The 26,762-nt window shown below is 39.4% G+C and overlaps 1 protein-coding gene across 2 annotated transcripts; it reads left to right on the forward strand.

Moving 5' to 3' along the window:
* Positions 1 to 18,866: 18,866 nt before the first annotated feature.
* Positions 18,867 to 26,479, forward strand: Asb12 (ankyrin repeat and SOCS box containing 12). Of its 2 annotated transcripts, XM_020180768.2 has the most exons (4): positions 18,867 to 19,685; positions 19,957 to 20,071; positions 24,970 to 25,821; positions 26,213 to 26,479. In XM_020180768.2, exons 3-4 carry the CDS (start codon positions 24,996 to 24,998, stop codon positions 26,344 to 26,346), a joined length of 960 nt encoding a protein of 319 aa, XP_020036357.1. In that variant the 5' UTR covers positions 18,867 to 19,685; positions 19,957 to 20,071; positions 24,970 to 24,995; the 3' UTR covers positions 26,347 to 26,479. The 2 variants fall into 2 exon arrangements, with proteins under 2 accessions (XP_020036357.1, XP_020036358.1); XM_020180769.2 differs by lacking the exon at positions 19,957 to 20,071.
* Positions 26,480 to 26,762: the final 283 nt, after the last annotated feature.

Below are 26,762 nucleotides of genomic sequence, written 5' to 3' on the forward strand. Positions count from 1 at the left end.
GTCAGATGCCATAATCAAACAGAACTCCGCCAATGTAGCATGAGGCGTACCCGAATAAACCTGGAGCTTGGTCTCAACCCACAGGAAGGGAGCATGAGCTCTCCCAGAGCTGGAACTGCCTTGAGGCCAGAATTGGTAAGGAGTGGCTTGCTTAACTCCATGACAGGGAAAGTTTTTCAGGAAGATACGAGGAGATAGGTATGGTAAACAGTGCAAGAAGTCTGTTTACATGGGGCAGGAGGAGGTTTGGGAGAGGAATTGGCTGATTTAGAAACTGGTTTACAGGCTAATAGAATCTGTGCAGGGGAACAGAAAGTACAGAGGGAAGGTTTGATGCAGAGATAGGGAAAGGATTGGATGTAGGAAAGTTCCTTCCATTTACCAGCACGCTCACAGAGATTGCATAAATCCCTTAAAATATTGGGATTGAAAGTGCCATTAAGTGGCCATTTGGAGGCATTGTCCAATGGATATTGGGGGCCAGGCCTGATTACAGAGAAAAATGAGCTTTCATGGCTTAAGATTAGGCATTAGGTGGAGGGGCCCAAGGTTGGCCAGGAGACATCCCAGTGGGGGAGTCTGAAGGAATTTGGGACAGTTCAACTCCCATGGTGAAGGCCTGACCTGAGGAGAGATATGGCGGGCATCCCCGAAATAGCAGATCTGCAGGAGAGAGAGAGAAATGTGGAACACAATGCCCAGAGGGGACGTCTTCACCACGGGGATGTCTTCCCTAGTGGGGAACCCAGTTCCCAGAGACAGAGCGAGCTGTGACCTAGCGCTAGGGTTTTTGAGGAAATGAGAGAGAGAGACCACAGCTCAGTGTGCAAGGAGGACTCACCAAGGGAGAGAGGACCTTGAGGGAAGATTAGCCAGTGGTGGATAGCAGTTGGAGGCACCCTGGGGCGGAGGAACTTCCCTGTGAGCTAGTGAGAGATTGGCTCTTTTTAGGATTGGGGGTCCCAGTAAAGTAGCTCAGATCCTGGAGGAAAGCTGGGAGAGCAAGGCCAGTGCCAGGAACTCAACCCGATCCCGGGTCTTGGCACCAAATGTTAGGAAAAATGCCGCTCACAAAGAAAGCTCACGAGAAAAGTCTCACGTCCATAGAGCAAAGTTTAATGGCAGGCCCAAACTGACAGGCTGGCCAGGGAAAGATGGCACAGTCCCGAGTCTGGGCAAGCAGTGGCTTTTATAGAAGGGGGAGGGTAAGGAAGTTAGTACATGTGCAGTAGTCTCTGGTAGGGGTGGGGCTGTCTCAGAGCATGGGAATTTAAGGGCAGGGCTGCCATTTTGGCTGATTCACAAAATGGTGACATTATTGTTCTATCAATGTTGTTAATCATTCTCACTACAAAAATAATAACTAAGGACTGGAGGGGTAGCTCAGTGGTAGAGTGCATGCTTAGCATGCACAAGACCCTGAATTCAATCTTCATCACACAAAAAATAACTGTTCTTTTGGTGTTTAATATTTTCAGTTCTTTATATATTCCAGATATTAATCTCATGTCAAATGAATAGCTGCCAAAGTAAATTAGTTCAGCTCCTATGGAATGCATTATGGAGTTTCCTCAAAAAACTAAAAACTACAACTAATATATGAACCAGTAATTCCACTCCTTGATACATACCCAAAGGAATCAAAATCAGCATACAGTAGAGATACCTTCACACCCATGCTTATTGCAGCAGTATTCACAATAGCCAAGTTATAGAATTAGTCTAAGTGCCCATTAATGGATGAATGGATAAAAAAATGTATATTATTCAGCTAAAATGAAGAATGAAATTACATTGTTTGGAAAAACACTGTAGATCATCATGACAAGTGAAATAAGTTAATCTCACAAAGACAAGTATCACATTGTTATGTGCCAGTTTGAAGTGTTGTGGGCAGGTGTTGAGGATCCTTGTCTTTACAGGTCAAAGAACTGGCTTGTAAGGCAGCTTATTGATGAGCCAAAGCCAGTATACAAAGTAGGATTTATTACTAAGAAAGGAAAGGCTACAGCTAGAACCGTGCAATGGAGCCTGGAAACCTGTAGCTCCCTGCTCAGGTAAAGGCTGGGGGTTTTTTGGATGTTTTAACTCTGGGTTAGGTGAGTTCTTTGCATTGGCCATGGATTCCTGGCCTTTCTTAGGTGAACTGGTTTGTTTTGCCCCTTATTGGGGGAAGGAATACAATCTTGAGAGCATTTTGCTCATCAGCCCTGTGGCAGATCTATCAGACCTGGTAGCTCCTCTTCAGGACGCAAGAATGCAGATTTACAACTCCTTTTCAGGATGTAGGAATGCAGATTTCAGGATGCAGGAATGATAGTGCTCTCCAAGGGGAGTGGGGGTGGTATACTTACTCATCTGCCTTTGGTCTCCAGATGCAACAACATGTTTTCTCTCATATATGGAACTTAGAATAAAAAGGATATGAAAGTAAAGAAGGGACTATTAGGGATATAGGAGGTGAAAGGGGGAAAGGAAGGGGGAATAGAGCTGGTACTAGAGGAAGTGAATAACATCAAAGTACATTATATGTGTAATGTACTACCAAATAAAGACCATGCCATGTGTGGAAAAGAAAGATTTATTGGAACCAGACCGTAGGACTGTCACTCTTTTGGGTTCAGAGTGTAGTGGCTTGGCTGAAAATGGGTAGTGGGTTTTATAGGAGGGGCCAAGCCATGGGGGAGGGAGAGAGTCTCTGGTCTCTGATTATCCGTGATCACCAGATGGAACAGGTCGACCTGTCTGGCTAGTTGAGTAACTGGAAATTCCTGAGTAGTTTTGCAAGCCAAGAAATAATCAGGCAGGGAAACAAGCAGGGGAGAAACAAGTGGTCATAAATCAGGGGGTCTGGTTTTGGTGCTAGCCTCGGGACATTCCGCGCATCCCAAGAATGCCAGAAACCTAACAATATGCATTATGAAAATGTTATAATGAAACACATTACTCTGCACAATTAATATTTGCTAATAAATATTTTAAAAAGATAACTGTGACATAATGCATTTGTTAATTAGCTATATTTAATCATTCCAATATTAAAATATCATGATGTTTTAACAAACATCATGAAAACCCTCCAAGGGACTCAGTCTTAGAGGTGAGTCCACAGTTTTGTGACTCTTTTTAATCAGGAGCCCTACCCAGTTTCTCATGATGGAGAATAAAGTAAAATATCTTCATGCTTCCAGTCTGAGAGGTAGTCTTTTTTAAATACATAGAAAGTATTCTGTCTTTAAGGCCTGCCCTCAAAAGAAACCCTTTCACCAGAACTTAACTGGGATTTTGCTTAGAGTCTAACTGCACTGGGAGAAGGAAAACATCCAACTTCAGCCTTCTAGATAGGAGAAAGTTAATACCTAACTCTAGCTCTCTTTACTCCTTCATATGTGGGGAAGGAAGGCACACAACTCCAGTCCTCTGTAGAGTTCCTGTTTCTGCAAAGGATGTGGGGAAGAATGAAAAGCATTTCTGAAAGTCACAGCTCAGGGGCATATGCTTACTGAAACACTGAGACCTAATCATAGGACAAAAGAACATCACTATTCCTTCCATATCTTAACTCCACCTCAATTATGATCCTGTATAACAACAGGGGAATACAATTGCATGTCACAGACTTTATTTAAAAACAAGTCTCTAGAAAACCCCCAAAGAAAACAGAGAAGAAAAAGCAAGGACATAAGAGGAAAAGTTAGCCTCTGACACCTAAAACTGTATGAAACAGTAAACACAGCATAACCCTAGCTAAGATGAAAATAAAACCTCACAGTAAGGGATTATTTACCTCAGTTCCTTTTACCCAGCACACCATGCCTCACATTCTAGCAAAAATTACTATGTGTTCTAAAAAAGTAAACTTCTATAAAAACCAGTGTGAAGAGACTGGGAAGCTTCAGAACCAGACTCAGTGTGGCAGAGTTGTCAGAATATCAGATTACGAATTTAAAAGAACTGTGATTAGTATACTTAATATATTAAGAATGCTAATGATAAAATGGGCAATGTGCAAGAACAGATGAGTAATCTACATGAAGAAATGGGAACTCTAGGAAATGATGAAAATGAAATGTTGGTCAGACTTTTCATTGCTGTGATAAAGTACCTGAGAGAAAGAACTTAAAGGAGGAAAGATTTGTTTTACCTCATGATTTCAGAGGATTCAGTCTATAGTCTGTTACTTCTGGATCCATGGTGAGGCAGATCATGACAACAGAAGTATGTGGTAGAGGTTGCTCAACTCATGATGTACAGGAAAGAGAGACAGAGATATAAGGAGAGAGAATATGCTGTGCTTGGGACTTTCTCCTTTTTTTCCCCTTTTCCTCTTTTATTCCATCCAGACCCCCAGCCTATGGGATGGTGCTGCCCACATTTAGGGCAGGTCTTCTCTCCTGAGTTAATCCTCTCTGGAGATGTCCCCACAGATACACCCAGAAATATGCTTTACTAACTAGGTGCTCAATCCAATCAAGTTGACAACCAAGATTAATCAACACATCTAACTTTTGCCCTGGTACAGTGGTACACAGCTGTAATCCCAGCACTTAAGAGGCTGAGGCAGGAGGATCATGAATTTGAGGCCATCCCAGGCTACATAGTGAGTTCAAGTACAGTTGAGCTACCTAGAAAGACCATATGTCAAAAAACACTCAAAAAAAGAAAATAAGGGATGCTAGATCCTAGGGGATAAGACAACAAAATACAAGCTTTCCTCCATGTGATTCCATGAACAAGAAGAGTCAGGATAAAAAAGGGCAGATTTATTTCAAAGGGAAAAAGAGAGAAAGAGCGTCAAAAATTATGAAAGAGGTGGCAGGACTGCTGAAAATTCAAAGAAAAACAGAAAGTTCACCTAGAGAAAAGTGAAATAGCTCACAGCACCAATCACAGTTCCTGGGTAAGGAAGGAAAGCCAAAGTTGCAAGATAAGCCAGGTAGCAGGGCAAACCAATAGTTCTCACAAATCTTAAATCCAGTGCAGGGATTTGGTGCAACAGTGACTCCTGTGTGTCAGGCTAGCATTAAGGAAGAAATCCATTTTGTCACTTCCCATATCTTAAAGAGCTATAGCCAGGAGCCATTTGAGAGAGGACCTTGTGTCTGAGACTGAGCTACTCTGGGGTCCTGAAAACAAGGAATAATCACAGTCAGAGAGCCTGTGAAAACTCCCCACAGTGTTTGGTGGGCCACAGCTAGGATTGATGGTCATGGGGAGAGGGAGAGTCAAACATGGACCCAATGGGAAATCTGGGCAGCAGGGAGATTGGGCTATGGAGGGTGTGGGGGTTGGAAACTCTGCCCTCTGAGGCAAGGAGCAAACTCCATCATCCGAGAAATCTAAGCCTAAGCTCTGCTCTGCTGAATGTGGTTATTGTGGGGCAGAACCAAGAGTTCTGAGCACAAGCTCAGAGGATTGCACTATTTCTCTAGCATCCTAGCTCTTGGAGGATAATTTACTGCTGGGCAGAATCTGAAAGTTCTGAGACCCACAAACAGAGTACCAGGTTTCCTCAGTTCTCCCCCACCACTGCAGATGTCAGGGCTCTGTTTGCTCCCCCCACTCTCCTCCACACTCAGGGGTATCCCCTAGACCTGGAATGTACAAACTAGGGTATCCAGAGTGAGAGGGAAGCTACCCAACCCAAAGGCTACAAAACTCATTGGGACCAGGAGCAGCTAGGGGTACACAAAGGAAGTTTCTAAAGTGAATGCAGTCTTCACATGAGTACTGACTCTTGACTATGTCTTAGCATACATACAAACCATATTGATACAGTTGCTGTCATGGTGATTTATTTTACTCTCTTTGAGTAGTACTAGAGATTGAGACCTCAAAAGAAAATTGTTCACTAAGAAGTCAACTGAATAAAATTGGAAGAGATATCCATCCCAATAGATGTGCAAATCACAAACACAAGAAACATGAAAAATGAAAAAGGCTGTATGATTCCTCTAAAGCTTATAACTCCTCATAACCAAATCCAAAGCAACTGAAATGGATAAATGCCAAAGAATTTTTAAAAACCTACTTTGATTACTTTTGCTTTTGTGGTACTGGGGTTTGAACTCAGGGCCTCATATTTGCCAGGCAGGTACTCTACTACTTGAGCTACTCTACCAGCCCACAAAAGCCTCTTTTAAAAATGACCAATGAAGGCTGAGCATGGTGGCTCATGCCTGGCAATCCCAGCAACATGGGAGGACCATGGTTTAAGGCCAGCCCAAGCAAAAAAGTTAGTGAGACATCATGTCAATTAATAATCCCAGGTGTGGGGGTGTGTGCCTGTGATCCCAGCTATGTGAGGGTTATAGGTAGGAGGAACATGGTCCGAGGACTGCCTCAGGCAAAAACACCAAGACTCTACTTTGAAAAATAACTAAAAACTGAAGCAAAAAAAAAAAAAAGCTGGGGACATGGCTCCAGTGCTGGAGCACTTGCCTAGCAAGAGCAAGGACCCAAGTTAAAACCCAAGTAACCACAAAAAAGACCAGTCATCTTAGAGAGGATTCAAACAAATAGCTGAATGAATGAAGGAATTCAGCTGAAGGCCTGGATGAGAAAATGACCAACATGGAAGAAAACTTCAGCATTTTCCAGGATATTGAGATCCTGGAAAAAATCCAGAAATGTTGGAAATGAAAAACTCAATAAATCAAATGAAAAATATAGTTAAAAGCATCATCAATAGACTAGACCAAGTAGAAGAAAGACTATCAGGGATTGAAGGCAAAGTCAAGGAAATACTACAATACTTTTATGCAGCAATTAAAAAAAGAAAGCACAACCACAACCTTCAAGAACTCTGGAACATGATCAAGAGAACAAACTTAAGAATCTCTGGGGGTAGAAGAATGAGGTAAAATACAAACTAAAGGCACAGAAAACCTATTCAAGGATATTATAGCAGAAAATTTCCCAAATCTAAGGAAAGATATGAACATCCAAATACAGGAGACATTTAGAACCCCAAATAGACATGATGAGAAAAGAGCCTGTCTATGTCACATTATAGTCAAAATGCTAACACAATAGAACATAGAAAGAATATTAAAAACTGCAAAAGAAAAATGCAAATTTATGAAGGCAAACCCATCAGAATTACATTAGCCCTCTCAACCGAAACCCTAAAAGCCAGGAAAGTGACCAGGCATGATAGCTCACATGTGTAAACCCAGCTACATGGAGGTAGACATCAGGAGGATTGCAGTTTGAAGTCAGCTCAGACAAAAACTTAGCAAGATCCCGTTCTCAACAAAGAAGTAGGCTATGGTGGCATGTGCATGTCATTCCAGCTATATAGGAGGTGTAAATATGAGGATCACAATTCAGGCTAACCCAAGCAAAAACACAAGCCACTACCTGAAAAATAAATAAAGCAAAAATGGCCAAGGACATGGTAAAGTGGTAAAGAAACTACCTAACAAGTATGACGCCCTCAGTTCAAACCCCAGTACCACAAAAAAAAAAAAAAGCTAGGAAAGTGTAGAATGATATATTTCAAACCCAGAAATCTGCCAACTAAGATGACTATATCCAGCAATATTTTTTTAAAATAGATGAAAAAGACCTTTCCAGATAACCACAAACTAAAGCAATTAATGAGCACTAAGCCAGCATTACAAAAGACACTTAAAGGAATTCTGCACACAGATAAGGAAGACATAAACATGAGAAGTCAGAAAAGAATAAATTTTATGAGTGGAATAGATAAACAAGTGAGAAGAAAGACAGAATCAAACATACTCAACTCAGTAAACCAGCAAACTCTTAAGATGAACAAGGGAGAAAGGAAAGAACAAGCAGTAATTGAATCTCCCAAGAAAAATAATCAACAATATTATAGGAATCAACAAACATCTCTCAATAATTACCCTAAATGTAAATAGTCTTAATTCACTAATTAAAACACACAGATTGGCTAATTGCATTAGAAAACAAGATACAACTGTTGTCTGCAAGCGACACAACTCATTGATAAACACTCTGACAGTGAAAGGATGGAAAATAATATGCCAAACAAGTGGAAACTGAAAGCAAGGAGGAGTAGTTATAATCATATCAGACAATGTAGACTTCAAACCAAAATTACTCAGAATAGATAAAGGTCACTATATATTAATAAAAAGAACAATCCATCATAAAGATATAATGATTGTAGATTTGCATGTACTAAATTTTGGTGCACCCAATTTTATAAAACAAACACCAAAGGGACAGATGAACCAAATACAATAATAGTGGGTAATTTCAACATGCCATTCTCAACAATAGATAGATCATCCAGACAAAAATTCAACAAAGAAACTTCAGAGTTAAATTGTACTATAAAGCAAATGAATTTAACAGATTTCTACAGAATATTTAATCCAACAGATGCACATTCTTCTTAGCAGCCCATGAAACTTTCTCAACAATAGATCACATTTTAAGTCCTAAAGCAAGGCTTAACAAATAAAAAGAGTTGGAATAATTTATTCTATTTCTTCAGATTATAATGGAAAAAGTTAGATATTGATAGCAATAGAAACTATACAAACACATGGAGATTGGACAGTACACTTTTCAATAATCAGTAGGTTATTGAAGAAATCAGGGAGGAAAGTTTTATAATTCCTAGAAACAAATGAAATAAAAATATCGTATTCCAGAATCTGTGAGATGCAGCAAACATAGTTCTAAGAGGGAAGTTTATAGCTATGAGTATCTACTCTAAATAAATCAGAGATCTCAAGTAAACAACATAATGATGCACCTCAAGCTCTTAGAAAAACAATAATAAGCCAAACCCAAAATTAGTATACACAACAAAATAATAAAGATCAAGGTGGAAATTAATGAAATGGGAACTAAAACATAATACAAAGAATTATCAAAACACAGAGTTAATTCTTTGAAAATATATATCAGGTTAAAATACCCTTAGCCAAACTAACAAAGAGAAGCCTTAAATTAATAAAATTAGAAATGAAAAAGAGGATTTTATAACAGATACCAATGAAATCCAGATTACAAGAAATTGGAAAATCAAGAAGAAATGGGTAAATTCCTAGACACATATGACTTACCAAAATCTAACCAAGAAGATTAAACAAATTCATAGCAAGCAATGAGATTGAAGAAGTAATGTGTCTCCCAACAAACAAGAGCCTAGTACTACATGGATTCATTGGTGAATTCTATTGAACCTTTCTTTAAACAAGAACAAACACCAATGCTCCTCAAACTATTCCATAAGACAGAAAAGGAAAAAATACTACTAAACTCATTCTATGAATCCAGTATTACTGTCACCCAAACTGAATAGCAATAAAACAAAAAGAGAAAACTATAGACCAATTGATGAACATAGATACTGAAATTCTCAATGAAATACTGGCAAACTGAATTCAATGACACATTAAAAAGATAATACACTATGATAAAGTTTGTTTCATTCCAGGGATGCAAGTATGGTTCAACATATATAAATCAACACATATAATACAGCACATAAATAAAATCAGGGACAAAAATCACATAATCATCTCAATAGATGCAGAAAAAGCCTTTGACAAAATTCACTACCCTTTCACGATAAAATCTCTGAAGAAACCAGGAACAGAAGGAAAGTACCTCAACAGGATTGTACTAAGTGGGGAAAAATGAAAGGATTTCCTTTAAAATCAGGAATGAGACAAGGGTGTCTACTAACTCTATTCTTATTCAATATAGTGCTTGAATTCTTAGCCAGAGCAATAAAACAAGAAAAATAAATAAAAGGGTTCAAATAGGAAAGCAAGAAGTCAAATTATGCCTATTTGCAGATAAAATGATTTTGTGCCTACAAGACTCAAAGAACTCTTAGATTTAATAAACACTTTCAGCAAAGTAGCAGGATACAAAATCAACATACAAAAATCAGTAATTTTTCTATATACAGGTTGAGAAAAAATCAGGAAAACAATCCCCTTCATAATAGCCTCAAAAAATACGTAGAAATAAACTTAAGTAAGGAAGTGAAAGGCCTCTACAATAAAAACTATAAAACATTGAAGAAAGACATTTAAGAAGATACTAGGAGGTGGAAAGACATCCCATGTTCATGGATTGTCAGAGATAATACTGTGAAAATGTCTACATCACTGAAAGTGATCTACAGATGCAATACAAGCCCCATAAAATTCTTAATGACATACTTCACAGAATAGAAAAAAATCCTAAAATTTATATGGAAGCAGAAAAAAACCCAAATAACTAAAATAATCCTGAGCAAAAAGAGAAATTCTGGATGTATCACAATACCTAACTTCAAATTATACCAAACAGACATAATAACAAAAATAGCATGGTATCAGCAAGCACAAAAACATACATTGAGACCAATGGATCCAGAAATAAGCCCACATAGCTATCGCTGATTGATTCTTAACAAAGGTGCCAGGAACATATATTGGAGAAAAGACAGCCTCTTCAATGAATTGTGCTGGGAAAACTGGATATCCACATGTAGAACCAGATTCCTATCTCTTAACATGTACAAAATTTAATTCAAAATGGAACAAAGACCTTAATATAAAACCTGAATCTTTGAAACTACTATAGGAAAACATATCAAGATATAAGTACAGGCAACAACATTCTGAATAGGACTCTAATATATCAGGAAATATTAGCAAGAACTGATAAATGGGATTGCATCAGATTAAAAAGCTTTTGCAGGGCTGAAGTGGCTCAAGTGGTAGAGTACCTGCCTAGCCCTCAGTTCAAACCTCCCAGTGCTGAAAAAAATGCTTCTGTACATCGAAAGAAACAATTAAACAATTATAAGAGTGATAAGACAAACTACAGAATGGGACAAAATCTTTGCAAGATATTCATCTGACAAGAGATTAATATCTAGAATATATAAAGAGCTCAAAGATTTAAATTATCCAAAAGAATAAATTATCGAATTAAAGAATGGGTAAATGAATTGACTAGACAGTGTTCAAAATAAGTACAAATGACCAAAGAACCACATGAAGAAATGTTCAACATCCTTAACCATAAAGGAAATGCAAATCAAAACAACATTGAGATTCCTTCTCAAGAATGGCTGTCATCAAGAAAGCAAATGACAATCAGTTCTGGAGAGGTTGGGTGGGGTGTGGTGGGAAGGAATCCTCACACACTGTTGGTGGGAATGTAAATTAGTGCAGCCATTATGGGTATCAGTACGGAGGTTCCTTAAAAAAAAAACTCAAAATTGAACTACCATGTGATCCTGCTGTACCACTCTTGGGCATATATCTGAAGGAATGTAAATCAACACATAAGAGAGATACCTGCACACACATATTTTATTGCAGATCTAGTCACAATAGCCACATTATGGAATCAGCCTAGATACCCATAACCAATAAATGGAAAAAGAAAAGTATTTATATATATATATACATATATATGAATATGGAGCCTTGCTATATGTAGTATGTAGCAAGACCTCATTTCAATAAAATAAGTCAGATGTGGTGGCATGTCCCTGTGACTCCAGCAGCCATGAAGAAGAATGAAATTATGCCATTTTGAGATAAATGGAATTGACTATCATCATGTTAGGCAAAATAAGCTAGACTCAGAAAGAAATACTACATGTTTTCCATCATATATAAAATCTAGATCTAAAAGTAAATGGATGTGAACCTAAAAAGGGGACTATTTGGGGGTGGAACTAGCAGAAGGTGAGTGGGGGAAAGATGGGTATGGGTGAAAATGATCCAAGTACATTGTATGTACAGATGAAAAAGTTATAATGAAAGCCAGTATTAAAATTTGCAATAAAGTTAAAAGGGGAGGGGGGTAGTTGGTAGTACAGAAGATAAAGAGTAATAGCGTAATACGATCAAAGTACATTATATACATGTATGAAAATATTACAATGGAACTCCTCACTTTGTATAATTTATATATGCTAAGAAAATATTTTTGTGATACTGAGGATTGAACCCAGGGTCTTGAACATGCTAGGTGATCACTCTACTACTTGAGCTGTGCCCCCAGTCCATAAAAATAATTTTATAAAAGAAGAAATCCAGGGCTGGGCATAATGGCCCACAACTGTAGTCCTAACTACTCAGAAGGTGGAGATGAGGAGGTGGATGGTGGTTTGGGGTCAGCCCTGACAAAAAGTTAGCAAGACAAAATAACAACAAAATAAGCAGGCATGGATGGTGTCATGCCCCTGTGATCCCAACTATGGGGGAAGTATAGGCAGAAGTATTGCAGTCTGAGATGGCCCAGGGCGAAAATGCGAGACACTACCTGAAAAAATGAGGCAAAAAAGGGCTGGGAAGAATGGCTAAAGTGGTAAAGTGTAAACAAGAGGCCCCGAGTTCAAATCTTGATATTGCCATAAAAACAAAAAAGCGAGTTGATGGAGTGGCTCAGGCGGTAGAGTGCCTGCCTAGCAAGCATGAAGCCCTGAGTTCAAGTCCCAGTACACCAATAAATAAACAGCTTTGTAACTATGACGAAGAAGAAAACAAAAAGCCTTCTTTCACCACTGCTATTCAACATTGTACTGGAAGTTCTTGCCAGAGAAATTAAATAACGAAAAGAAATAAACTGCATCTAAATGAGAAGGGAAGAAGTGAAATTATCTCTGCTCACAGATATCATGACCTTATATGCAGAACACCCTAAAGACAACACACACACACACACACACACACACACACACACACACACACACACACACAAACCTAGCAGGGTGCCAGTGGTTCACGCCTATAATCCTAGCTACTTGGGAGGTTGAGATAGGGAGAATCACAATTTGAGACCAGCTGGGACAAATAGTTCAAGAGACCCCATTTCCAAAATTACTAAAGTAAAATGAACTGAAGGAGTGGCTTAGTGGTAGAGTGCCTGCTTTGTAAGCACAAAGCCCTGGTTCAAACTCCAGTCCCACCCCCACACAAAAAAACTATTAGAATCAATAAATTTAGCAGTATACAAAAATCAACACAATTCATGCATTTCTATACATGAATAATAAGCAATATGAAAAAAATTAAGGAAGAAATTCTAATTATGATAGCATGTAAAAGAATAGAATAGTGAAGAATAAATTTAACTAAGCAGGTGAAAGACTTGCACTTCAAAACTGTAAAACATTGCTGAAGGAAATTAAAGAAGTCACAAATTAATGGAAAAAGTCCCATATTTGTTGGTGAGAAGACTTAATAATTAAAATTAATTAATTATTAAGTTACTTAATGAATTATTAGCTCAATTGTTAAGATGTCATTACTATCCAAATCAATCTACAGATTCAATACAATCCCAATCAAAACCTCAACAACCTTTTTTGGGGGGAGGGGGACAGAAATTGAAAGGCTTTGCTTCATATTCATGTGGAATCTAAAGAGATTACAAATGGTCCAAACAATCTTTAAAAGAAAAATGTTAGAAGACTTTACACTTCTGAACTTCAAAACTTCTAAAACTACAGTAACCTAAACAGTGTGATTTTTACATAAAGATAGATATACAGATCAGTGGAATAAAATTGAGGGCCCAAACATAAATTGCACATCCATGGCCAATTTGTTTTTTGATAAAGTTGCCAATTTCATTCAGAGAGTGAAAGAACAGTATCTTCACCAAATGATTCTGGAAAAACTCGATTTCCACATGCAAAAGAATTAAGTCAGATCCTTACCTTACACCATACATAAAGATCTCAAAATGCATCAATAACCTAAAATATGAGCACTAAACCATTAAACTCTTTAGAAAACATAAGGTGTAAATCATGTCCTTGAATTTAGCAATGCATTTGTAGATGTGATACAAAAATCACAAGCCACAAAAGACAAAAGAATAGATAAATAAATGAAACTTCTTTAAATTTAAATAATTTTATGTATCAAAGCTTATTATTAAGAAAATGAAAAGACAAACCACAAAATGTTGAAAAATATTGAACAATTATCTAATAAAGGTTTATTATCCCAAATATATGAAGAACTCCTAAACTCAACAATAGAAGCATGAACAACCTAAGCAACCAGTGAGCAAAATACACTGCTACCATCATATTCAATAAAAAAAGACTGAAAACCTTTCATGTAAGGTCATTAACAAGATAAGGAGGCCTACTCTTGCCCTTCTATTCAAAACAGTACCAGAAGTCCTACCCACGGCTACAGTAATCAAATTAGTATGGTGCTTGTATAAAGATAGAATAGATTAGAGAGCCCCCAAATAAATTCTTGTACATATGATTAAATGATCTTCAACAAGATTGCCAAGACCACTCAAATGGGGAATAGGACAATCTTCTCAACAAATAATGCTGGGAAAAATGGATATCCACATGAAAAAAGAAAACATATCATATATAAAAATATAAGACCTAAAACTATTAAAATTCCTGTAAGAAAACATAGGAGAAAACTTCATGACATGGATTCTGGCAATAATTTCTTCTATATGACAAAATGCACTGGCAAAAATAGACATGTAAGACTATGTCGAAAAAACCTGTTGAAATCACCATAACAAGGGAACTAAGGTAGAAAGAAGAAAAAATAGAAGAGATGAACCAATTCAGATAGTAATACATATACAGATGGAAATGTCACAAGGAAACTCCTATACACCTATCTTAAATAGACAAAAATGTTATTTTTTCTTTTCAAAATTGGAGAACAGGAGGGTGGAACAGGTCCTGCCTTGGGAGGGGGGGTTGAACCAGTGGGTGTGGGGAGGATGTGGGGAAAGGGTGTAAGACGGTGAATATGATGCAAATACTGTATACACATGTATATAAATGGAAAGAATTATACCTGTTGAAACTACTCCAGGAATGGGGAAAGGGGGGGAGAAAAAATAATGGAGGGGGTGAATTCAAGTATGATATATTTGATATATTTTAAGAACTTTTGTAAATGCCACAATGTACCTCTAACCAGCACAACAATTTGAAAATGGAAGAAAAAAAAATTTTCAGCCTGGTGCTACTGACTCATGCCTGTAATCCTAGCTACTTGGGAGGTTGAGAATGGGAGGATCACAGTTCCAGGTCAGCCCAGACAAAAAAGTGAGACCACATCTCGATGGAAAAAAAGCTGGGTGTGGAGGTGCGTGCCTGTCATTCCAGCTATGTCAGGAAGCTTGAAATAGGAAGTTCTTGGTACAGGCCAGCGTGGGCAAAAAGTGAGACCCTATCTCCAAAATAAACAGAGTAAAAAAGGGGGCAGGGTGGTTCAAGTGTAGAGTGCCTGTCTGGCACAAACCCCAGTACCGCCCCCAATTTTTTTTTGTGTGTATCAAAAATCCTATCAACAAAGAGAAAAGCCACCTATGGAATATGAGACTATATTTAGATATCATGATATTTAGATATCAAGATATAAGGAGTTATTATCCTGAATATTTTTATCACCTGAAACTCAATAATAATAGAAAAAACACAAACCAATTGCAAATGTGCAAATAACTTGAATAGACATTTCTCCAAGGAGAATATACAAAGGGCCAGAAAGTAGATGAAAAGATGCTCAGCATCACTAATCATTAAGGAAATAGAAATCAAAACCATGATGAGATATCACTTCATACTTATTAGGATGGCTACTATAAAATTAAAAAACAACAATATAACAAATTTTGGTGAGGATGTAGAGAAATTCAAACAGTTGTACAGCTTGTGGGATTGTGAAATGGTGCAACTGCTATGGGAAATAGTATTCCAGGTCCTTAAAAATTAAAAATTGAGGTATCATATGATCAAGCATACCCATTTCTGGATATATACCCCAAAAGAACTCAGAAAAATACTTGTATCCCAATGTTCATAGCGGCATTATTCACAAAAGCAAAAGGTGGAAGCAACCAAAGTATTCATTGATGAATAAATGAACAAAATGTGATACATACATGCAATGGGATATTTTTCAGCCTTAAAAAGGAAAGAAATCTTATCACATTCTACAACTTGAACCAACCTTAAGGGCATATCTAAGTGATATAAGTCAGTCACAAAAAGAAAAATTACTATACTTTTTTGATAGTTAATAAAATCATATTTTGATATTTAGAACTAGTCATTTTAGTTTTTAATGGTTCATTTTTCTGATATCAAATGAATGTAATCCTGTACTCCATATGCAACACAACAGCAGTGCAATGTCATACACTGAATTGTGTCATTCTAGAGCACAGCCACCTAGGAGTGGGCAGCCAGGGAAATAGCAGTGTTTGATATCTGAGCTGTTGTTAAATAGTTCTTTGTGCACCTATTTTTGCTTTTTTTTTCAAATGTAAACCAGCTAATAACATGATTATCTTCTTAAATATCAAAAACGGCCTGGGAGCATAACTCAAGTGTCAGAGTGCTTCACTAGCAAGCAGGAGGCCCTGGGTACGACACCCAGTACTGAAAAAAAAATTAATTAATTAAAATGGGCAAAGTACTTGAATAGGCATATCTCCAAAGAAAATATGTAAATGGCCAATAAGCACATAAAAAAAGATGCTCAACATCATTAGCAATTAGAGAAATGCAAATAAAAATTAACCTACTGAGATAGCTATAATCTAAAAGAAGGAAAATAACAAATATTGACTATAATGTAGAGGAATTAGAACTTGCACTTTCTATAGAAAAACAGCATGTGCTCATGTTCCTCAAAAAATGTGTTGGCATAGACAAGCTTATTGTAAAACTTATATCAGAAGACACAGGCCTAAATAATCTTGAAATGAGAGAGTAAAGTGGGAGGAATCACTCTACTTTATAGTAGCGCCTACTATGTAGATGCAGTAGCAAAGATCTATACACAGATGTTCATAGTAGCTTTATTTGTAATAGCTAAATACTAGGATATAGAAAATAAAATTTAAAAACTAAGGTACATATTAAAAAATGATCCAGATGTCCTTCAATGAGGCAATAGTAAAAAAATTATGCTACATATAATACCATGAATCCCACTCAGCAATAAAAAAAATTGACATACACAACAACTTTGACAAACATCAAGGGTATGCTGAGTGAAAAAGCTAATTCCAAAAAGTCTGAAATTCATTTATAATGGTTTCATTTATATACTCTGAAATAATAGAAATCGGAAACAGATTAGAGGTTTCCAGAGGTTAGGGACCAAAGTGGGAGAGAAGTTGTTGTGGTTATGAAAAAGGAACACATATCCTCATTGGTATAGAACTATTCTATATATTGTCTTAGGTGGTATACATAAGAACTTACACGTAATAAAAATTGTGTAAAAACAAATATACATACACACATGCACAAATGAGTACAAGTAAACCTGAGGAAAGTTAAATAAAATAGGTAGATTGTATGAATGCCAATATCATACTTGTGATAAACTACAGTATTGCAAGAGGGGTAATGTGTGCATGGGATCTCTGTATTAATGTTACAATTGCATGTGAATCTATAATTAGCTCAACAAAATATTTTATTAAAAATCCTACAAATCCTTTTTTTAAGAATAATACCTCACTCTGTCACCTTTATTCTCGTAATAGCTTATTCACTGACTTCTAATCAGTTTTTCATAAAGCCACTGACAATGAACAGATACATGCCAACCTGAAGCTGATATGCTCTTTGATGTTCCTCATCTTCATAGTCACTGATCATTCTGGGACACTGACACTATTGAAAGGCGTCCTCTGACCTCCTGTGAGTTTCCAAGCACTGTCATTGTGCATGACTGCTTTATGAGTGTGGTAGACTGGGTAGACAACAGCTTGAAAGAAATAGTTGAAGTAGCTAATCCCTGAGACAAGGTGACATGGAGGATAGGATATCTGAGTTCAGACCACTAGAAGGCTGTCTGGGGACAGAAAAAGTGACCATGTTCTGTCAGGTCCCCAGGGTAAGCAGAACATAGGCTCAGATCTCAGGGGTACTTTATAGATGAAGATACTGACTTAGCAAAAAGAACTAACTGAGTTGCCCAACAATGAACAAGATGTGTTTCTCTGTGGGAAAAGTGTCATTATTATTGAAAGCATTCCAGTCAAAGCCATTGAACATGTCTCAGAAATGTGGAAGTTCCATTTTAATGTGCAGATTCTAACACCAAAATAACCACGTGAAACAGGGCTGTTAGTGCTTTATCCCACCATATCTCTGGTTCACTCACTGGTGTTTTGTTTTTCCTGGCTGAAATCTTCTCTTCCTTAGTGATTGGAAAGGGAAACAGAGGTTTTGGGATCTGTGTTCTGCATAGGCTGGAGTCTACTTGCAGGAAAACTGAAGTTATTATTGGTTTTGGTAGGATGTAGGGACACATAATTCCAAAGCAGTCCCTGGACTGATTTGGGAGATTTACATGGATACAGAGTAACCACAGGCATCCAGGGAAGCTTTTAGTTCTGGCATTTTTGCATTATATAAAATATAGTTGTTCCCATGAATATTTTTCCTAATAGACTGTGGGCTTTTAAAAAATAGCATATAATATTTGTACAGGGGAACTACATTGTGACATTTACATATGTGCTTACAATACATCTTAATCAGATTCACCCCCTCCACCTTTCTCCCTCATCCTCTTAACCCCTTCTTATAACAATTTCAACAGGTTTCATTATTCCATTTTCAAGGGACACTATATTTTACTTTTCTCACTGTTTTTCTTGCATCTAAATTTTATACATAGTAGCTGCTTGATATTTTCTTCAGTTTCTTAGACATGGTAAGATTGTGGTGTGGTTTCTGTACCTAATGGTAGGCTGGCTTTTCATCCCAGAAGAAGGCAGGATGCTGGTTCTCAGTTTCTTTTTGTGTGACACCTAAAATAGATAATGTGACTGTTTCTAAAGATATTGTCATACCACTTCTGTCATTTAAAGGCAACCAAAGAGATAAAATGATACTCTTAAGAACTGAGCTCTTGACAAGGTTCCCAGTGCTGGACACATTAATCTGGTGGTGATGCCTTAGGAATGAGAAGGGTAGGCTATGGCCATTTTCCTCAGGCTGAGCCTGGTGAGTGAGAGGATTGGGGAGTTTCTTATAAAAGGAAGCTTTAGAAATGCTAACAGCATGTTCCAGTATGGAGGCTTCTCCTTCCCACCCTCCCCCTAACTTTTGGGAATGGTGGGGGTGCAGTATGTTACTGGGCCCTAAAGAAAGGAAAAAGGAAATTCAAAGAGATTAAGTTCTCAGGAGAAATTAAAGAGGCTCTTGCTCAGAAGGCGTGCTAGGTGAGGTTGGGCTTTCTCAGGCCTCTTGCTAGAAGGTTGGGTACATACACAGCTCAGGGGCCTCAGATTGTCACCTATTTGAGCAGTGGGGCAGGGTATATGAGGACAAGCTGGGAGCAGGAGCCCTAGCCTTACCAAGCACCTGTCTATCTGTCAGTCAGTCCTTCCAGTACTTCCCTGTGGGCGGCCCCCCTCCTCTTACTGGGATCACTCCTAGAATGGCATTAGTAAGATGAGACAGTGTAGGGAGGGGGGTGGAGGGTAGAGGGTAGCCTAAAATTAGCCCCCTGGACCAAGTCAGCCTAGAGGCCAATGCATAGCATTTCCACCCAGTTGCTAACAGTGGGAACAGAGGGCCCAGCCTGCTCTAGCCTAGGGCAGGAGGGGCTCTCTGCAGAGGGACCACTAGGGCCCTAGTGCTTTGCAGCGGTGTAGCGTGGTGACCCCAGTTCAAAGTGGCCTCAGGCCAAAGTCCTGTGAGTATCTGGAGCCTAGGACCTAACTCAGTTGGGGAGGCAGAGAGGCAGGGAGGAGTAAGCCTTGCTGCATTCTGGGTCTGGGGGTGTGGGACCTGGGTATACTTGGGAGGTCAGTAGGGGAAAGCCTTCAGAAGGAAGGAGGGACAACATTCCAGCTTCCTGCCTTGTCTGTCTCAAAGTGTGAGTGTAGGCCCTCTGATCTATGTGGACACACTCTTTTTTATTATTTAAAAAAATTTTTTAAACAACATTTTGCTTTGTAACCTAGGCTGGTCTGGAACTCACAGCCCTTGCTACTTCTGCCTCTAGAGTATTGGGATTACAGACATGTACCACTACCTGGCTGGACCTACTTGAAGGCATTTTTCAGAGAAGGGTTAAAGGTTTGGTTTTGTATTCCTGTATGGTTCCTGAATGGTGTTTGCATGTCTGTGGGGGACAGGAGTGTAGCAGAGTTGGCATAAAGACAGAGCTCTTCAGGGTGGGAGGAGGAAGATGAGGCTTAAAAATAGTCCACTTATGCCTGAAGGAATGGTCTAGGTTTCACAGAGACCAGTCACTCTCCTGTAGGAGTTCTTTATTTTTGGGGGGTGAGGGCAAAATATGTATCAGTTAACTTTATTTGGGTATTTGATAGTATCTTTGGTGATAATGGTTCCATGGTTTCCATGGTTCCATGGTTTCACATCCCAGAATTGGGGTCAGAGTTGCTGTCACTGTTGTAGCCAAGAATGGTTTTTGTAAGCATGATTGTTTTCTCCTTCTCTGAAGTTCTGATTACAGTTCTCTCTGTTGGGCATTCCATCTCTGTTGCAGTTCCCTCTGTTTGAATAGCCCTTCCTTTCATGGTCTATATTTGTACTAAAAATCAAGATCAAATGAGCTTTTGCCCTTCTGCTCTACAGGAGGTTTCTGTCCTCTCTGAGGATCTTGTTATTTAATGTGTTAATAAAGATCATCTATTACTATGTCATTCAGTTAAAATGTATTGATAGCAGTATTTCAATATAATTGGTTTTCTTTAATCCTACATTTTTATTTATTTACTAAAAACCACAATTAAAGGGGTCTGCAGATTTCACCAGTGGCCATATCATGAAAAAGTTTAAAATTGCTGCACACTGGAGATCAGAAAGATGCTCCTTGTACATAGTGAGTGCATAATAACTCTTTGATTAACAGCCTACAGCAAGGTCAGTTTGGACAATAGGCTACCTGGATTTTCTTGTCAGTATCTAATAGAGGCACAGTTCACTAGTACAAAGCCTAAGGCAGCCACTGCTTCATCTCTCTCTGGAGGCTCATATGTACTTTGCTTTGGGCTCGTGGTATGACCTAGGTGAGGGCTTCAGCATTTCCTTCCACTGCTCCCTGCTCTCTTCAGCAACCCAAACTCGAGTTCTCAAGTAAAATGGCAAGAAAGGAATCCCTATTATCAGGATTTGTAAATGAACTATCCATTACCAAAGTGCCTAGAATTCAGCATGACACTCAAAAGCTGAGGATCATGGAGGCTGCAGTATAAATCTACTTGAAGTAAGGAGGAGGGGTGTGTATTTGTGTTTCATGTTGCAATAGAAAGAAAAGGATAGGAACTAGGGAAAACTGAATTCTTTTTCTGTCTCTGGTATTGCTTGATATAAGCCATCTGGCAAAATCCTTAGTTTCTCCCTGCCTTAGTTTCTACCATTCACAAAACGGGGGTTATATTATATATCTGACTACATGAAAGAGCTTTAAGCTAGGCATGGTGGTGCAATCCAGTAATCCCAGCACTCCAGAGGCTGAGGCAGGAGGATTATGAGTTTGAAGTCAGCCTGGGCTATGTACTGTCTCGAAGAAAAAAGAATAGCTCTGAAAATCACAAGGTTAATGTAACACAGAAATAGCCACATGATATTAGGAAAGTCCCTGCTCCCCCTGAGTCTTGGTTTCCTCATCTCTAATTGGAGAAATGAAATTATGCACAGGGACTATTCCAACTCTGAGGTTATAGAACATTATATAGGGAATAAAAGTAATAGAAATCATTAAGATATATAGACAGTATTCTGTATTGAGGGGAAGGAGCTAGTATGATGAAGTAGAATATGTACAGAAAAGAAGCTTACCTTTGAAGATCTAATATAGGTGTAGTTCTCTTTCTCCTAGCAGCCCCATGAAGCATGAACTATCATTTCTGTCATATAGGTAAGCAAACTGAGTCACAAAGAAGGGAATGGAATAATCATGGAAATCAAGTAACAATCATCATCATAGTAAAAATAGTTATTGAGAACTATGTTCTAAGCAATTACTATATATTAACTCATTCAATCTTAATAATACTCAAAGGTAGGTACTATCATTATCCTCTGTTTAGAGATGAAGAAATGAGCACAGAGAGATTAAATGATCTCTACTAGGTCACACAGTTACTATGTAGTAAATCTCTGATTGAAGCTGAACTCTACACCCATGTTTTACTAGTACCCCATATGGAAATGTATGTGAGAAAGAAGTATAATGTACATGGAGAAGCATCATTTCTTTCTCTTATCACTGAATTTCAGAGTATGAGTAGAGAGTAGTAGGAAATGATGTTGGAGAGGTCGGCTAAGGTCTGTGAGCTTGGCTAAGGCATTTGGGCTACACCCTGAAAGAAAGAGGCTTATTGAGAGATTTTAAAAACACAGCATTGGTATGGTCCAGACTTGTATTTTTGAATGACCACTTTAGCCACAATGGGGAGAAAGTATTGAAGAGGGAAACTACCTAGGAGACTACTATAAGACAGTGGAGGCCTAGATAAAGCACTGGAATAGATACGGACCCTGAGGGGGATAGATGGCCTGGAGAGGTCTCTAGGAGGTAAAATCCATAAGAGTTGATGAGATTGGATGGGAGTAGGACAAAGAGGTAAGAGGACTGAGATGGGTCTTGGGGTTTTAGTTGGTTGATCAAGTAGATGGTGAAGAACTGATGTATGGATTAAGTTTGGTGGTGGTGGTGGTAGGGTATGATACTGCTAACTTTGAAGTACCTATAGATACTCAGTTGATACATGTCTGGAACTGAAAAGAGAGCTTGGGGAATTTGGAGTAATAGACTTGAAATAATCAGAATAAAGGTAAGAGCTACGGCTCTGGGACTAAAGAGAAGAGGATGGAGGAAAGAACAAGAGGAACATAAACATTCCAGGGAAGAATGATAGGGAGAAAAATCAGTAGAATGTGCTGTCCAGAAAGCTGAGAGAAATTTGTAGAAAGAAGTGGTAAGTAGAGGCATATAAAAAATCTTAAAAGGGAGCTGGGGACATGGCTCAGAGGTACAGGACTTGCCTAGTGTGTGTGAAGTCCTGGGTTCAATCCCAGGTACCACAAAAATGTAAGGAAAGATATGAAAAATGTCCAGTGGATTTAGTCACAAAGGTGATCTTTTTAAGAAGTTTCTTGGGCTGGTAGAGTGGGTCAAGTGGTAGAGTGCCTGCCTAGCAAGTGTGAAGCTGTGAGCTCAAACCTTAGTACTGAAAAAAATAAAAACCCAAAAAACGTGCTTAAGAGGTTTCTTGGTGTGTGACTGAAGATGGGTGGAGCCAAACTGCAAAGGGTGGAGCAGTGAATAGGAGGTAGGGATGCAAATAGTAGGTGTTTAGATATGTTTGGTAAAGAAAGGAGAGATTGAGAGAAAAGCAGTGAGGCAAAAGACTATTTTGTTTTGTTTCCTAAGATATTTAAGGGGAAGGAGTTGGTGTGTGGAGGCAAAATGCTTAGAGAAAATAAACTTGCCTTTGAAGACATAATATAAAGGTAGTTCTCTTTCTCCTAACAGCCCATGAAGCATGGACTATCATGTCTGTCTTATAGGTGAGGAAACTGAATTACAAACAAGGAATAAACTTCTCTAAGGCTTCTTTCTGGGAACTGGGGATACTGAGTTAAAAACCTAGGTCTACCTGACTTCCAAAATTTTATTTCCAATGTTCTCCAGGAATGAATAAATAAGACCACATATGGAGCTGATGCTGGTAGGTGGCAAGGGGCCTAAAGTTGAGAGTGACCCCACCCATACACTTCACAATTTTCTTTCAAGAAGTGGGTACTTGATATCCCTGGGTAACAAAGAAGGGTGGAGCAGACAGTGAATAAAAGAGGTACAAAGCCCTGAGACCTTGGCTGCAGGATATGGGATAGTAGGGAGATTCAAGCTCTGAAAAACCTACCAGTTCATTCTGATGACATTATAAACTGATGTTGGTGAACTTCTCTTTGGAGAACTAGAAGCAGGACTGGTAAGGTCATGGGTGATTTTATGGGGTCTGAGGATTATGGGGAGAGAACAGTTGAAGGTTGAATCAAGGCATCAGGTTGGATTGGGCAGCAAGGATGGGGGAAAAGCTTGAGCCAGTAGGATGCAGAAGCAGTGGGTTTGAAGAAGTATTGGCAAGGGGATTCCTGACTTGAAATGGTCCTGGGGAAGAAACCAGTTGCACTAAAAAGGAGAACTTGCTCTGGAAACCTCAACACTTTCCTGTGATCTATTTCCCATCATTTAATTTAATTTGTAATGCCACTTCTTCATTTAATCAGTGAATGTCATTCAACATCCATTTCCTGAGTACCTCTATTCCTGAAGCATGAGGCCTGAGTCTGAGAGGAGGTTACAGAAAGCTCAGGAGAGGGAGACATAATCATATGAGAGGCTGTGAAGAAGTCACACAGAGTGCTGGAGTGGAGGGCCCTACCCAATGAGACTGATGTTAAAATGCCCAGAGATAACAGCTTGACACCACAAAACACTGTTATATTGGTCTAGCAAATGCCAGGCCAGAGCTACCTCATTAATCCACACATTCTGAACTAAGGAAGATGTATCTACCAAATCTTAAGCCATGACCTATGTCCTACTGGGGGTGGAGGAATGAGAGATGGATACAGGGTCCTCGCTGTACAGTTTAGACAAATGAAGCACAGATAAGTGGAAATGTGTGAAAGTTCATAACCAAAGTCTAGTTGTGATCTTTTGAAATCCCTGAGCAGGAGATCAGAAGACTTCCCTGAAGTAGAAATGTGAAACACAGGCAGAACAGTATATGCAATGGCACCAAGCCATAAAATAGTCTGACCTGTTTTGACAGCCATTCCTGGGGCCTAAAATAAGACCGTGAGACAGTGAGAAGCAGGAAACTCAGGGATGAATAGCCCTTATGGTGAAAGGCAAGGGGCAAGAGGTTTGAATGGAGGTTGTCATTTTAGGTGTTTGATAGGGATCATCCATCAATCCCCCTTTTTGTCACCTACAGATCTGGTCACCCCACAGATCCTCATAATGAGAATAGTTCTGTTCCAATCAGCCAAGATGAACCTAATGGATATCACCAAGATCTTCTCCCTCCTGCAGCCAGAAAAGGAGGAGGAGGACACCAACACCAGGGAGAAGCAGGCTCTTAATCAAGCAGTGTATGACAATGACTCCTATACCTTGGACCAGCTTCTACACCAGGAACGTTACAAACGTTTCATCAACAGCAGGAGTGGCTGGGGCATACCTGGGACACCCTTGCGCTTGGCAGCTTCTTATGGCCACCTGAGCTGTTTGCGTGTCCTTCTGGCACATGGTGCTGACGTTGACAGCTTGGATGTCAAGGCACAGACACCACTTTTCACGGCTGTCAGTCATGGCCATCTGGACTGTGTGCGTGTGCTTTTAGAAGCTGGAGCCTGTCCTGGTGGTAGCATCTACAACAACTGTTCTCCTGTGCTCACTGCTGCACGTGATGGTGCTGTTGCTATCCTGCAGGAGCTCCTAGGCCATGGTGCAGAGGCCAATGTCAAGGCTAAACTACCAGTCTGGGCATCAAACATAGCTTCATGTTCTGGTCCCCTCTACTTGGCTGCGGTCTATGGGCACCTCGACTGTTTCCGCCTGCTTTTGCTCCATGGGGCAGATCCCGATTACAATTGCACTGATCAGGGCCTACTTGCTCGAGTTCCACGGCCCCGTACCCTCCTTGAAATCTGCCTCAATCATAATTGTAAGCCAGAGTACATCCAGTTGTTAATTGATTTTGGCGCTAACATCTACCTTCCATCTCTCCCCCTGGACCTGACCTCACAAGATGATAAAGGTGTTGCATTGCTGCTACAGGCCCGAGGTGAGTGATGAGCAAGTCAGTCCCCTAGGCCTCCTGTGTTGGTTCCAGGGCCCCAAGTCACCATTTAAGCCACTCCTACTCCCTCTCCATGGGCCCCAGTGGAGAAGAGGTTACAAGTTCTATGTTAGGGTAAAAGCCACTAAGATGAAGTAGGGAGGAAGCTCTTGCTAGATTTTTGGTCCTGGCTTGGCCAATGACTGTTTTGTGGCCCTGAGCCTGCCTTCTCTAGGCCTCAGTACATCCACATTGGTACCATGCACTGGGAGCAGGGTGGGGGGATCATTTCTTACAAGGTGAGGACATTAGGGCAGTAATAGCCAGGAGGATATAGGCTTGGGCAGGATAATTACACTGAAAATTGCTCCTTATTATCTGTTTCTTATTGCTGTAGCCACACCACGGTCACTCCTATCCCAGGCCCGTTTAGTTATCCGCAGAGCCCTGCGCCAGGCCAACCAGCCACAAGCCATTGACCAGCTGGATATTCCTCCCATGCTGATTGGCTACCTCAAACACCAACTATAATCTTTAATCTGCCCAGGAACCCACAATGCCTCAAAAAAGAAAAAAAAACACCTGGGGACCCAGGTAGCTGGAGGGCAATACAGCTCCACCCACTCAACTGGAGAGGCTCTCCCATATTATCCTCCATAATAAAATCCTCAACAAAACAAATTGTAGCGGCTGCAGTGTCTTCTGTTATGTATGTGGGAGGGAGAGGGTCACTGGGGAGGGTCACTGATCAACCATAGGGAAGGATATTACTGGTCTGGCATCTGACAGGAACAGGAAACTTGGCCACTGAAAAATCAAGAGAAAACTAAGCCAATGGCTGTACCTCTCCACCAAAGTCCTTTATAAGAGTCTGAAGCTGAACTTCCTTGGAATCAAAGTCCTAAAGAATCCAAGTGGGTGAAAGGGTAGCATCAGTTTGCCCAGTC

Source organism: Castor canadensis, chromosome X (assembly GCF_047511655.1).
Source record: "Castor canadensis chromosome X, mCasCan1.hap1v2, whole genome shotgun sequence".
In the NCBI taxonomy this organism is placed as follows: domain Eukaryota; kingdom Metazoa; phylum Chordata; class Mammalia; order Rodentia; family Castoridae; genus Castor; species Castor canadensis.